General features: G+C 45.5%; 1 protein-coding gene across 1 annotated transcript in view; it reads left to right on the top strand.

Moving 5' to 3' along the window:
• The window catches only part of LOC119031896 (FRAS1-related extracellular matrix protein 2-like), a 66,803-nt gene that overhangs the window by 29,383 nt on the left and 22,102 nt on the right, over nt 1-15,318 (top strand). The window contains exons 4-6 of the mRNA XM_037120675.1: nt 7,904-8,134; nt 12,824-12,949; nt 14,233-14,484. Coding sequence (XP_036976570.1) covers nt 7,904-8,134; nt 12,824-12,949; nt 14,233-14,484 — 609 coding nt within the window. The remainder of the gene's footprint in view (nt 1-7,903; nt 8,135-12,823; nt 12,950-14,232; nt 14,485-15,318) is intronic.

Genomic DNA, 15,318 nt, shown 5'->3' with positions numbered 1-15,318 from the left:
GTACACTTTCATATAGCTAACAAAAGAACATGAAACATTTCAGAGCTTTCAAAACTTTCAGGCACCCGATGTGAGACACACGCAACTGGAGCTTTTTAAAAGCTCTCCAACCTCACATCCATTTTCTCATACAGGAAATTTGGATATATTTCTATTTCACGGAACTGTTTGAAATGCACTTAAAAATTCTGAGGGGGGGCTGTCATACGGACCCCCAGTGTCTGAACACAGTTGCGCCTTTCACTGGTGCCGCCAGAATCGACACAAAATGGAAGTTCCTTGCAGCTGCTTTAGCTTTTAAGGCCACAAACGAAAGGCAACTTCAATAAACGAGAGCCATGTGAAAAAACAGATTAACAGACAAAACATCCAGGTTTTTACTGTAAATGTATCCGTATAATTAAAAAAACTATTTTAAATGCATGCTACAAACATATTCATGTAACCACTGACAGAGACACATTTTTCAAGCACACTGAATTTGAAATTAGGCAATAACTATGAGGTGTCATTCTGAAGTGCCACCCTGTAAATAATACTATTTATAGACCCATATCAGAAGAACAGTGTAAGAACTGCAACCCTGCTGTAGTTCAACACTCACAAATGTTGGGAAAGTCATCACATATGATCTGAGGTTGCAAATCCTCTTCAGTCAGTGATTGACTTGGTGTCTTGCTTGTGATGCCCCACGAGGCGAACACACTGCAGCTGTTTTTTTGTTTTGTTTTTTTGTTTAAATCACGCCACTGTTTTGCTATTAAACCTCCTTGGCGTGTGTGTTTTTAGGATTCTGCAGCCAAAATCCATAACAAAAAGTGAATAAAATGTGAGAAAATAGTGAAAAAGGGGCCCATCACACTCAAGGTGACATCATGTAGTCATTGTTATCATCCTGCCAGCAGTCTAAAAGCCACAGATGTTCAATTTACATGATATTAAACTGAGAAAATCAGCAGATACTCACATTTCAGACGCTGCAAATATTTATTCAACAATTAATAAACTACTAAAATTGTTGCCCATTAGTTTTTATGTGCATCGACTCTTTAACCAGGTAATGGATTCAGCTCTTGAAAGGGCTACAAAATCTGCTCAGCCGGCATGGATATCAACACCCAAAATGCCATCAAAGCCCAGCGACGACACTTCTGAGTTGTTGTTTCATTTCAAGTCCAATATGCTGAAGTTGGGCAAAACAATGAAAATGTGGCTTCAGTCGTGTTTCCTCACTCTACGTGCAAGCTTGGGTGTGTGAGGTGCGCTAATGGATGGGAGTGAGAAAGATCACAACAATGCTGGAGCTGCAAATGAAAAGACAATTAAGAAAAAGGAACAAGTAAATATTTAAAGAGAAGGACAAAACGGAGCAGACGGCGCAGATAGACGTATAGATGCAAAGACGGATAGACGGATCGATTTCATTGGATTAGACAGGGATGGAAAAGCAGGGAGAGAGCCACCCGCTGATGTTGTCAGGGGCTTGCCGCCCGTTACAGGGGCTAGCTGATGAAAGCCGCCGCGATGCCTGGCAACAGTGGAGGAGCGCTGCAGCACATGCTCCATCACAACAGGACGTACAGGTAGAGAGGATCGGCGGCGGAGGAACGCGGAGATAAGATCAGGGTTCAAAGATGCCCCCGCGGAGCAGAGCTCAGGCAGAACGGGGCTGGAGAGCACAAGGATCAGATTGGATTCTTTTACCACTGTGTTCGAGATTACGCCTCGCCTTCTCACTTCTTGTGAGAGAGAGAGAAAGAGCAGAAAGAGAAAAAAAAACATGACTAATTCTTCACGGGCGTGTGCCCTCTCCCTCAACCTGCTGTGACGTCCTCTAATTGAGTCCTGTCACGTCTCCCCGTCTCCTGCGACACTGTCCCACTGACTCGTCGGGCCCGCTTAACCTGTCTCGCCCGCTTTTTCTTTTCATCCGTAATCTCTCCTCACCTCATCTCACGGTGCACAGCGCTCGGTCCTCTTGCACCTAACCTGCTTTTCCTCATCAAAGATGCCATCTCTCTTCTCCCTGCTCCCTTTTACTGCCTCATAGCCCACGGTCTGTGCCATAGGCTGTGTCTTATATCCTTCCTTCCACCCACTCTCCATTTGTCAGTCGTCTCTCCTATCTGCCGTCTCTCTCTCTCTCTCTGTCTCACTCCGGCACTCGTTCGCTGTTTGTTCTCGCTCTGTCTTCTTTTTTTTTCCTCACATCCTCTATTTGGTTGTCACCCATCGTGGTGTATCGCTGCTGGTTCCTCTCCATCTTTGTCTTGTCCCACCGCCTTGCTCCGTTCCCCACACCCTGCACACACAGTCCACGCACATCCCTCTTTTTCCATTTCTCTTCCTCCCTTCTTGGACCCTGTGAGGACTATAAGGAACCCCATGGAGAGAAATGATAGAATTGAATTGTCAGTCTTCTTTTTTTCCACTCCTTGCATAAGTCAAAGTGCACTTTTTTTTTTCTTCTTCCCCTTCCCGCAGTGTCCTTCTCTGGTCTGTCCTTTCTCTGGGAGATAAATCGAGGATTGTTAACAAGATGTACATTTACCAGGTTAATCATCTCCCGTGGGACGCATTCCAGTCTCATTATTGTCATCACGCAGGGTAGATGGAGATGTCATTTAATTTCGCCAGGAGAGAATAGAAACTTTTGCTCCCTCCTCCTCCCTCCCGAACCCTCCTCTCTCCTGCAGCTCTCCACCTCGGCTGCCTTGATGTGAAATGACCTTTATGGTATAATGAGCAGAGAGGTACCCGCAATCATAAATTTTACGATGAACTGTATATTTTACATTCAGCTCGTGTGGAATAAACTACAGTACGGAACAAAAGGAAAGGAAAGTATGCAGCTATAAACAGAGTGTGTGTGTGTGTGTGTGTGTGTGTGTTTGGGAGCAGCCCCGTTTGTATCTGCGAGTTTGTGTTATGCCGGTTTTATGGAGACACGAGCACAAAGAGACTGTAGCTCTGAGGAACAGCTCTATAGAGATCAAACGCCCTCAGGTGGGTATATATCTCCACCTGCTGAGAGGCAACCCCCGGCGAGGCGAGTCCCTTCCCTCCAGGGAGTCCAGCGACGGTGGCACAATAAGGGGCTCCACCCTTTTAAGATCGCCTCTTCTTCTGGCCGGGAGTGTGTATGTGTGTGTGCGTGTGTGTGTGTGTGTGCGTGCGCGTGTTTTTATTTGATGTGGATCAACTGATGGGAAGGATGGGAAGATAAGATAGACAAGATAGAAACCATCTGCCATGGGGAAACTTTTCGAGAAGTTAGGGGCTCTCATTATGTCGAATCATATGTATTTTCAGACGACACACCTCTCTTGTCGAATGAAATTCTGGAATCCGTGTGCGTGAGAGTGTTTGTGTGTGTGTGTGTGTGTGTGTGTGTGTGTGTGTGTGTGTGTGCGTGCGTGTGCTCTTCAAAGTAAGAAAGACATGCTGCACACCGTGGCTCCATAATGCATTTACCTTTTACTTGGATGACGTTTGGGCACTCAGGATCAAAATCAAGAGTTGTAGAAGAACACAAGCAAGGGGAACGTATTGACCCAATCCCAGTTTCGTTTGGTTAATAACGTAAAATCAGCTGACTCTTTGCTTCTGTTGTCATTCTCAGTAATTATTTGCTTCAACTGAAAAAAAAAAGTGCGAAATGAACTACAATTGTCAGCAGAATGCAGCAGTTTTGCTACTATTTCAAAGACGCTTAAGTATTTTATAACAGGGATATCTGTTGAAGTTAGCATCCTAAGCAACTTGCCCCTTGGTCACATTCCAGCCGAAGAGGCGACAGTCCAATAGTGAACGGATGACAGAAAGTTGTGTCGCACGGGAAAAAAATACTGACATTGTGAAAGTTCCTCTCACTGAAAAAAGACAGAAAGAGGATGAAAAAAACAAACAGAAGAAGAAATAGTTAAAGTTGTCTGAGTTTTATTTTTTCAGTGCCAAGTATTTGTATCAGTGCCAACGCAATTTTTTTCCAAATACAAGCGTTTCTTTGCCAGCGTTACCTGTCAGTTCAGGTTTTTGCTTCCAATGACAATTATTTATTTCAGAGCCAAAATTCACTGTCACTGTTCTGGCTCCATGCTGTGGCGGCCGTCTAACTTACTGTGATCTGCGCCTCCCTACGAACTTTGGTGTTGGTTACATTTCTATTATACCGCATGTGTATGTCATCCTCACCAGTAAATACAGGTTTCACCAATCAACCAGGACTGAACTCATGAAGACCATTTCCGACCGTCACGAAGTTAAGAGTTACTGTCTTATAGGTTGAACAAAGAACAAATGATGAAGTTACTAATGACTGGACAATAAAAATCATCAGCATACCTGCGTTTGCATGAAAGTCCAGAGTTTTTACCAAACAGTTCCTCCACGAATTGCCAATTAAATTTGCTGTCGGTCTAGTCATTGTTTTGATCTGTTTCTTTGAGGCGACTGTGCTGACCTGTTCTCCAGCACTACAGTCGAGATGAAATTTAAATCACCACAAGAGAAATATGAAAATCTAATGGCAGATTGCCATGGAATTTACTAAGCACATTTATGCCACCTATGGGATGAATACTGTGAATCAGAGCTAGATGTCTGACAAAACTTATTTAACTTTATTTCAGTTTGAGGCCAAGTAATAAGGAAGACTCAAGGATTTCAGTTTATCTTGGTGGCCTTTTCTTTCTTTTTTTTTTTTTTCTTTTTTTTGTACTGTGCTTTTTCCCCTGACCATACCAGAGGTTTGGGAAGGGAAGTGGTAGGCGGAGCGCACCAGGGGAGCTCACTGAATGGAAGCGAAAAAATATCACACGCATGGCATAGCCTAAATGTGTGGGACTGGTTAAAGAGATGGTAATTGACTGCGTTCAGATACCTCTTCTCTGGTCTTTCAACCACTCGAAGCGCTCTGCATCACACGGCACTTTACCCATTCACACGCACACAAGCAAGCAATACAGCAGTTTTTATCTAAGGCGCCAGTATTGCTGTATGCCCATTCACACACACTCATATAGCGACAGAACAGCCCTCAGGAGGAATTCAGGGTTCAGTTTCATGCCCAGGTTTACATGAAGTAGTTTTGGGGATGTTGCAGTTTTTCCCACTTTCTGATGTATGCCTCGATAAAGGCCTTTTTTGATGTTTTTGGTGTTGTCCAAAGTTATGCCCAACAACATTACAATAACAAGTTTTCACCCTGATTAAGGACACAACTATTTCATAATAAAGTCCTGTCAGTTTAGATTTTTTGATGTACCCGTGATCTAAGGACCCTTGGCCCAGGTTAAGCTGATAGGACGGCTCATCCTCTCTTCCATTAGCTGTGTTTTAAGATTTCCCCGAAACGCTATTTCTTGTAAGTGCTGCATTAGTTCAGCTGCATTTCAGAGTCCAGAGCGATGATGGCATTTCTTGAGGAGGAGCAGAGAAAATGAGTGAGTCGAGAAAACAAATGCCTCGGTGCGCTGTGCGAGGTTGTCGACAAAAAAATATGAACAAAAAAATGAAGTGAACGAGGGTAAATGGACTGTAATTATGAAGCGCTTTTCTGGTCTCGGCGACCACTCAAAGCACTTTGCAGCAGAAGTCGGCGTTCGCCCATTCATACGCACACTCACACGCTGATGGAAGAAATCGCCGCATGCAATTTGGTGTTCAGTGTCAGTGGCTAAGGGACACTTGGACGTGTTTACAACGGGGCTGGGGATCGATCCGCCGACCCTGCGATTGGTGGGCGATCACTCTGTTCCCTGAGCCGCAGCTATCCAAGGGTCTTGCAATTTACCGCAGGTTGAATGTGATATGGCGCAACATTGCATTATGGTGGGCTGGGGTGAAAAAAATGGGTTGCCTGGAGTTTCGCTGGACTGTTGATGTTTTGCTGGTACGGATGAAGAACTTACCGCAGTCAACCCAGCATGCACATACTCTATTCATTCAGAGCTGTATCCAGCCAGTGACTCTTGGCACAAAAAAACAACAAACTAGCACAAGTGATGGACCCAGAAATCCAAGGCTTAACTCCAAAAATAATTCATAACCACCTTGAGGTCTCCCCTCTCGTGCTGTGGCGCGTTAATGAAAGTAACTGGTGAAAGTAGGGATGCGCCGTATGGATTTTCTTTCAGCCTGTAGCATTCCAGCTGAAAGACGTTAGCCAAATGACATTTTTTTTCCTTGCAATGCAAGAGCTAAACAGAAATTGTACAACAGAAGGAAATAATACATTAGCTTGCTTATTAGAGCACGCATCAACTTGATGCATTCCTCCATATTCCAGCCACCTTGCACATCTTTTATTGTCATTAGATTTTTGCACTGTGTTCAACGTTCTTCCAAAATCCAGTTTTTGCAGGAAGTAGCAAAATAAGAGCACATACAGGTGCATCGTACATTTTGAGCAGGGTCATTTACACAGCTGATACTGATAACCAATACTTTCCTGCTCGTCGTGGTCAGTACCAATAAGTTAAACGACAATTTAGCATTTTGGTTTTTATAAAAATGATTTAAAACCTCAAATGTATTCAAACCTGAGGGTAAGATGTAAAAGAGCAAAGACCTGATATTCCTCAGCTCTAAAAGCACATGTTGCGCTAGAACTTTTCCCTTCCTGTTGAAAACCCTTGCAGAAGACGTGCTGCAATTATGCTGTCGTCCTCTAAAGCCTTGAAAAAAAACATCCTCGCCGGCGACTACGTGTTTGGCTCTCTAGTCTACCAGCCGCGGCAGTTTGACGTCGTCTCGTATTCCTCCTTCATCGCCTTCTTCTTCAGTCCGCCACCCACCGTATCGGAGTGTGCGGATGCTGAGCTTGTTAAAGTCAGTGAATTCAATTCGGCTCCATACTATTGGCTCCATTACCCGCCTGTGATTTTGCTGATACAATACAAGCCAGTAACATAGATTTCCCAATATGGTGTGTCATGCATCCCGAATATGTACAACTGCGTTAAGAAAAAAAAAAAAAAGGGTGTGTTCCTTTGTGTGCGATGATTTTCGGCTCGTATTTTTTTTGCGAACAAGTACTCGCCTCTCAGATCTCACTGCATGTTTGATCTAATGTAACCGGTCTCATCTGCATGCGTTTGTCACATTCTCTTTCTCTCTGTCAGAATAAAGACAACAACAACATCCTCTTTTCATTTGCAGCCCCGTGCGTCGGCCCGTTGCTCCGCTCGGCATGTTTCTCGCGGGGCACCGTGAGCGTAGACAAAGGAATACGAGCAGCGTATTTCCAGATGTAATGCATTATTGTATGGCTCCTGCCACCTGGGCTTCCTTGATGTGTGTTTGATGTAAAACCCAGTGGCACCAGTAAAGCTCTCCGACTTTGAAGGAGGTGTATCGATGAGCATGAATGTTGGATGGATTGTTGTAAAGTGGATTCACATGAAAGGGCTATTATTATTAATGAAAGAGACACTTGAAGAGAAAAGAAGGTGGTGCGCACACACACACACTCACACACGTGCACACGCACAGAGATACACACACACACGGATGCATACCTCACCCTCGGGAAATAATCATGGGAGCTAATCCATCTCAGTGAGGTTGAATATGCTTATTTAAACGCTTCAGTCACAAATTCATTTCACACATTCCTCAGGCTCTGTAAGTGATCAGTGAAGAAAAATAGACGCAGCGCTCGTTTTCGCACCACTCTCTGAACAACATTAAAGGGTGTGAATATCTAATCTGTTTTTCATCTGTTTCTCTCCTGCCTGTCACCCCCCCCACACCCCCCCATGGTCGCTTTCTTTGTTTTCATCTCCTCTTCTTCCTCCTCTCCGTCTCATTTTTTTAATCACCCGGCCCGCTCTCCGTCCCCTTTTTTTCCTCATCATTTTTGATTTCATCCTCACGCCTGTCAATGTCTCCGTCTCCACAGGCATCGGCACCGAGGACGGCAGCGCGAAGGTGGACGAGGATTACAAGGGCAAGTCGCAGAGGCAGGTCCAGTTCAACCCGGGCCAGACCAGAGCCACGTGGCGGGTTCGGATACTGACCGACGGGAAGTATGAGCAGGCCGAGACGTTCCAGATTCTGCTGTCCGAGCCGGTGATGGGAGTGATGGAGTTCCCTTCCACAGCGACAGTTGAGATCCTGGATCCGAGCGATGGTCAGTACTGCATTAATTACTTTAGGCTACATTATGCAGTGATGGAATTTAACTGAGTATGTTTACTCAAGTACAAGTATAATTGTGATGCACTTGTACTTTACTTGAGTGTTTCCATTTTCTGCCACTTTTGAACTTTCAGAATTAAGAAACACTGACCAGATTCCTTAACAGTAACTCTATGTTGTGTATGACCTTTGGGTACTAGTTACATCTCTGTTCAAGGGTATTAAAAATTGTTTTACATTTAACTTAAAACTTAAGTTAAAAGTTACTTTAAAGATTTACATTGTAATTATTGAATATAATCAATCAAAATGATCGTGATATGATATTGTAGATTTAGCTACAAGCACTATAGCGTAGTAACATGTTGAGCTTCACCTCTGCCAGCTGTAATATTTGAGTCCTGCTGACACATTAATGCAGCAGTAGTCATAATCCAATTAAAATATACGAATCTGAAAAGGGCATTACTTTGAATTATATTAAGAGTCTAACACTGCTTTTACTTCACTAACAATTTATGCGATTATCTAAACAGTTTATACACTTATACATGTATACACTGAATGCCACAGTGTTGTCATAAGTATCCAAAAGTCATACTTGGATAAAAGTGAAGATATTTTGCTGAAACATTACTCAGGTGAAAGTGAAAGTCACCCTTATGAATAGACTTGTTGAGTTGAGTTAAAAGTCGTAAAAGTGTTTAATATGTTCAGTAATTTTTTTCTGGCGTGGTGAATGCGAAAAGCAGCCTTCTAGTGTCAAACGCTGCACAGTGAAAAAGCAGACTTTCAACAGAAGGAACAAGAGGAAAAACATGTTTTCTGACTGGAGGGGGACTCTAAGTAAAAGATCTGAGTAATTGTGGTGGTGACAATACGATACGATACAATACAAAGTGTTTGATCCATAACAAGTTCACATGAGAAACTTGATTGACAAAGATTGTAAAAAAAAAGAAAAGAAATGAAGGAAAAAACCCATCATAAATATATTTTTACTCAGTTTACTGTCTCTTTTCAATGTGAAATCCATTGTTAGAAAATGATATTAAAACGCAGTCTCCGCTGACAGACAGACCGGGGGGATTGAGCATACAGGTTAATAGAACCTATAGAAAGCAGATCTGTTTGCTTTGCCCACCTGATGTGGAAAAAAAAAATAGGACTGCAGCTACCGCGAGTGCCTTCATAATGCACATCGCACAATGTCCCAGCTGCCACTCAAGTAGGCTATTCCTGTTACAAAGCGCTGAAAAATGCATCACGCTTTACCACATATCACATTTGTTGTGTGAGGCATCAGTCAGCTTGACACAAAGAGACTGAGCAATAGTCAATATAAACACGATCTACAGTAGATACAGAGTCATGTCAAATCTGCCCTGTGGCAAAAAGAGTGGAAACGCAGTTCTGACATGGCAGCCGATAGAGCTTACTATAACGTTGTTTTTATTTTACAGCGCCGGAAGTGCTGAGGAGAATGCTTATTTCTTTAAAAAGAAAAAAAAAATGAACGTGATTACTGATTTGGCCTGTAATCATCGGACAAATGGAAGACAATCACTGGAGTGATTCTGATGGTAAACACTGGACAAACTCGAATGGTTAAGTGTTGGAACTTCTTTTGCTTTTTCTCTCATGAATAGTTTGTAATCCGGGGCCCCGTACTTCTGTGTCTGCGCCTGCAAATTGAAATGTTAATGGAATATTGAGCAGCGCGACAGACTGGCTGCTCCGCTCAATCAAGGCCAGACTTACTCCCCTGCACTTCTTTTTTTGGTATGCATTACTCCGCTGCTCGGTGCAAGTTTTATGTAATTATAGATGTGCAACAAAGATGGAAACACTGAAACCTCCATTATGGTGACACGCAACAGCTGCTCTCATCGCTCTCCCCCTCTTATTTATCTTCTCTCTCTCTCTCTCTCTCTCTTCCACTCAGCCTTGATCTATCTCTCTCGCGCGCGCCCGCTCCCCCTCACATTCTCGTTCTTCAATCCATCCTCCCCTGTGGGTTAATTATGGTGTGTGTGCGGAGGGCAGGGGCTGTTTTGTTTTCTGTCATCTCCGGGGGATTTGTCTAATGTGACAGAGATGTGCCACTCTGTCCTCTAATGGGGCTCTGGCTATGATTGCGGTGTTATCTGTACTCCGGCTTTCGCTCTTTAATGATGAAAACTGGCTTTGTCGGGTGTCCTGGTTAGCCGGGAGATTCCCCCCCTCCCCGGGGGACGTGTCAGCTGGGCTAATGGCTCGAGAGAAGCGGCGGGAGGATCACCGAGCTTCGACCGAAAAAGCGTTCCAGAATTAAGAGCGAGCGTAATAAGCTGAGTTGGTTCTAACGGCATGGACGGTCCCTCGGTGCCCGGAGCTCTTCTTTATTGTTTTCTTCTTGTTTTAGTTGTAAAAATGTGTACGCTGAACCATCATTCTCTGTTGGCCTGTTGCAACTTTGATTATTAACAAGGGCCCGGGCTTGTTCTTCGGCGTTTGCTTGCCTGTGATACACCCACTTAAAGTGCTGCAGAAGACACAAACTCTGTGTAATTACAGAGTGTTGATAGCCCAGCATTCCTCCTGCAAAACTTTATGGCTCTCTTTCATATTTAATCCATGCACAGTGCTGACTAAAGATGAAGGTGGCAGCCCGCTGTCTGAGTGTTTGCTGCGAGCCGCCCCGGCATCTCGCTACAGCGGTGCCTCTCTTGCTTCCTCTACAGCGGGGATGCTATACATCAGCGGAGCTTTTACTTAACTTGCATTTTGCACCAAGGTCATTTGCAAAATGATGAACTGTTTTCTGTCCTGTCATTTTTATTTTATCCCCCCCCCCCCCGCGCTTTCTGGAATCGCAAGGCCAGCTGCATTCAAGCGCATCTCTGTGTAATTATAAAAGCTTTGTCTCAGTTAGGATGTAACAATTCTCCTGACTGGCGTAGGGTGGGGACCGTGTCCTGCGAGGTCGCCGTTGCACGGTGTTTGGTTGGATAACGCCATCCGCTGTAGGTTTCCAGAGGCCTGTTTGTTTTACATTTACATTTTTAGATTTATTAAGGGGGGGGGGGGGCGTAACCGGTTTCACGGGCTGGTGTTTCGAGTGAGATGCACAGCTATCAGGACAACAAGCGGAGAGTAGAAACTGTTCCATCGAATATTCATGAAATTACCATCAATAATGGAGAAGTTCTAGGCATAAACATAAAAGCCAAACAGATTTTTGTATTGTTTTTGCCAAGAAACCCCTGCAAGATCAGGTGCAAACTATACGCTGTTTTAACACTGTCTGTAAGAGCACGTGTGTTGTCTTCCCCCCGCCTCCACCCATGAATGTTTGAAAACAACTCTGTGTTTTCCTCCAGGAGGGTGAACTTGACCCAGTTGGCTGAAAAAATTTGCTTTTTTTCTGAATCTTTTGCAGATTCAGAGGCACTAGGAGAGCGAAGTGTCAGGTGAAATGCGATAGTGCTTGCGAGGAGAGGAGATGTGCAGTGTATGTGTGGGGAGAGGGAGAAGAAAATCAAGGTATAGCGACGTGTGAGTGTGTGTGTGTGTGTGTAATAGGTAAGCAGTGGACCCTGATCCCCTGCTATGAGTCCCCCCCCCCCCCGGGGAGTGACAGATTGTGGGCAGTGACAGAAAAGAGTGCTCGAGTAGAAGGGGAGAAGATTGAGAGGAGAGGGAACAATTTAGGGAGCGTTACCGCGCGAGAACAGAAATGTTTGGCTCCCCGCGGTGCGTGAGATTGTCTTATGTTGATGACTTCATCCCCGAACATGAAGAGTCATCTCAGGTGTTGATTCCTTTTTTTTTTCTTTTTACGCTGGGTGTTGAATCGGGCATCCAAGTCTGTCTGGTTGTCGCCTATTTATCGCCGCGCCGCCACACGCCGTTTTAATGCACGTCCTTGTTGCACAAGCGCCGCCACAAGTGTTTTGAGGTTCCCATCATTCACTCAAAAAGAGAGAGCACGCGCGGGAGGGCGGGGGAGCGCAGTCGCGAGAAGATCTGGGACGAGCCGAAAGCGCAGTCCACTCCTCTAGTATTTTTATTGGTCCCTGTGCGTCTGTGGAAAGTAGCTCCAACACTTATTGTTTCTGTAATGCCAGTAAGTTCCTCGCTTTGATAGATGGTGCTTTCACCGGCTCTCAGTCCCTCCCTCAATCACAAACTCCTCTCAGAGACGGCGAGAGAGAGTTGGGGTTGGAAAAAGAGGGAAAAAGAAAAATACGAGGGACGGTCTGGCTGACCCTTTGGAGTACAGAGGAGTCGTCGATATGCTGGAGCTCCCAGCTGACTCGCTCTGAGGAGCTTGCATGTGTAATTGTCTGCGACACACCAGGCAGTGAGAAAAAACTTCCTGAGGGGGTCTCTTTTGAAGAGCACCTCTGGTTGCATCAAACCGAAAAAACTGTGATTGGGAGTTATTTTTGAATATGAATAAGCGCGCCACAGGACCCCCACTTCAATGGATCCGAATGAATAAAAAGAAGAGAAAAAATGTCAGCTGCGGCTTGCTAATGCAGAGCAAGAACAAAAGCCTGTATCAGCCCTCGATGGCCTAATGTACTGTGGATTTTTGCAGATTGTTATACATGTCATTACCCTTTTTCCTTTTTTTTCCTTTTTTTTTTAACCCCCTCCGACTCCCTCTGCATGCTCTCGCCTCTCTTCCAAACAGAGTCGACGGTGTTCTTCCCGGAACAGATCCACTCAGTGGAGGAAGATGTGGGAGAGCTTTTCATCCCGGTGCACCGCAGTGGAGACATCAGCCAGGAGCTCATGGTGGTCTGCTACACGCAGCAGGGTATGGACTAGCCTCTTTTCACCTCATCTAACCTGTTAACCCTCAGTGTGCCTATGCCTGCCCGCTGCCTTCGCCGGCCAGACTGTTCGCATCTGATGGTGAATGTTTTTTTTCTTTTTATGTTTTGAACAATGTTTGACCACATGCGCTCTATTGAAACAGGACGCAGGTTATGCAGAGAGAGCCAAACAAGAACAGCTAACTGGAATCTACGTTTGCGCCACGGAATGTGGCAACCATATCGTTTTAATGTTAACACTTGTCGAAAAAGGCGATTAGAGGGGGAGATGTGCTGGGGGGGTTATTGTCCTTGTTCTGGCATCCCTCCCCCCTCTGTCTTCATACAGGGGCAGAGGTGTCAACTAGTTGAACATGTTAGTCACTGATCCTTAGACAGCAACTATAGATTTGTTTAGAATCAATGGCCCCGACCACGGCTCTGAAATATCAGTAGCTTTAATTACGCTGTGTGTTGATGATAAATCCAAGGCGCTGTCCGTGGTGTTGAAGATTTGTAGCCGTTGCCTTTTTTTTTTTTCTCCCCACAGCCCAATCGCTCCTGTCAGTGTAGTCACTCAATTCTTTCCTATTCGGCAGCCTGTGCGGTCTATAGAATAGTGTCACCGTTCTGATCAAAGTAAGAGTAAGAGGATTATGTAGACGCACACCGCCGCCTGTAGTACTCCTATGATGTTTCTGTGATCGTTCAGTAGCGCCGGTGAAACACAACCCCCGCCGAGGCCGCCCCGGCCGACGCTCAAATTGCTTTTCATTCTCTGAGCAGGTGAGAGTGGCGATGTGTGCGCGCGTATCCTCGCGCAGATAAATGCCAGGGAACAGATTTAGACAAACACGAGGGCGTAATGCACAAACTGATAAGCCCCTAATGAAGGCACTGTTGTTAAATGCCAGGAGACTGTAGTGGCTACCGCGGGGTTTGATTTTGTGGAGACCTGTGGGGGTGGCCCGTTCCCATGGCGTCCTGGCATTAAAACTAATCCGCTGACTCACGTGGTGGTCGCACTGTAATTAAAGCTTGCATTTTCACACGAACCGCGATGGCTGCATTAGCGGCGTGAACATGGTTCAGTTGAGAGGAAGCGCATCCGCTGTAGGGAAACAAATTAGCCGAGGCTGGTCACGTCGGCACTCCTGGAATAAGAGGCGGAAAACTGCCGTGCATTTACGGAGGGCTTCTTGGCGCCTTCTCACGCACACATGCTTTTGATAGGCATTTTAGAAAGTGTGTTTCACTATCCTCGCCCTGTCCCTCCCTCTCAAAGGTTCCGCCACGGGGACAGTCCCCACCACCGTCCTGTCCTACTCGGATTACATCTCCCGCCCGGAGGAGCACGGCAGCATCCTTCGCTTCGACAAGGGCGAGAGGGAGAAGCAGTGCCGCGTGATGATCATCGACGACTCCCTGTACGAGGGAGACGAGAGCTTCAACGTCACCCTGTCCCTGCCTGTCGGGGGCCGCCTGGGAAGGCACTACCCCACGACGAAGGTCAACATCTTGGAAGATGTGGATGACGGTAAGGGGCGGCGGGGAATTCACGGTGCTAGACGTTCTGTGCCGTGCCGAAATTGTCATCAGGGGTTCTATATCGCAAAAAAAAAAGATCTTTCAATTAAGCCTGTTTACAAGCTTCTCTGGCCGTCGAGGCACGCGGGATGCGAGGAAACACCTTGACAAAGACGGCACGCCCGCAGCAGACAGATGGAATCAAAGTCCCGTCTCGCTGTCAGTCAGGCAGGTTTTAATTACAACCGAGACTCGCGCGGCACTCCGGCAGGGCTACATTATCAGCTCATGTCCCCCCCTGGTCTGCTTTCATCCTGTTAGAGCATCACATGGACAAAAACAGATTACATCCTCGTGAAAGGCAGAGAAATGCGTAGAGGGTTCATCAGGGGGGAAGGAGAGGCCTGCTGGGAAATACCTATTCCAATCTACAGGCCCTCACTAACATTTTCATTCATACTCTGCATTGATTTACTTTGCAGACTTGGTGAAATTGAATGTCTCCGCTCCGGCTTGCCATGCTATAGACTGTTAACAGTAAAAGTTTTTCAAGGGAGCGCTAGTCAAACACCAGCGACGCAGCTCTGTACACGGCGCCAAGGAGTTCTTCCCTGTTCTTGTATCCACTGTGGAATTCATCGTACAGACTTTCTAAGCTCACCCACCCATCCTGGCACCTTTACTAGGAAAATGCAAACTGTAGAATATGCCCTGGTTGTCTGCGAGTAGACTCAGAGTAAGACTTTAAGCCCCACAGCGCTTGCCAATATTCTATGACGTGTTCTGAGGAAGATATATCAACCAAAAAAACAAACAAAAAACAACAAGATCTGGTTGACCTACA

This window comes from Acanthopagrus latus, chromosome 13, assembly GCF_904848185.1.
Source record: "Acanthopagrus latus isolate v.2019 chromosome 13, fAcaLat1.1, whole genome shotgun sequence".
Lineage (NCBI taxonomy): Eukaryota > Metazoa > Chordata > Actinopteri > Spariformes > Sparidae > Acanthopagrus > Acanthopagrus latus.
This window is presented reverse-complemented; position numbering and strand designations above follow the sequence as displayed.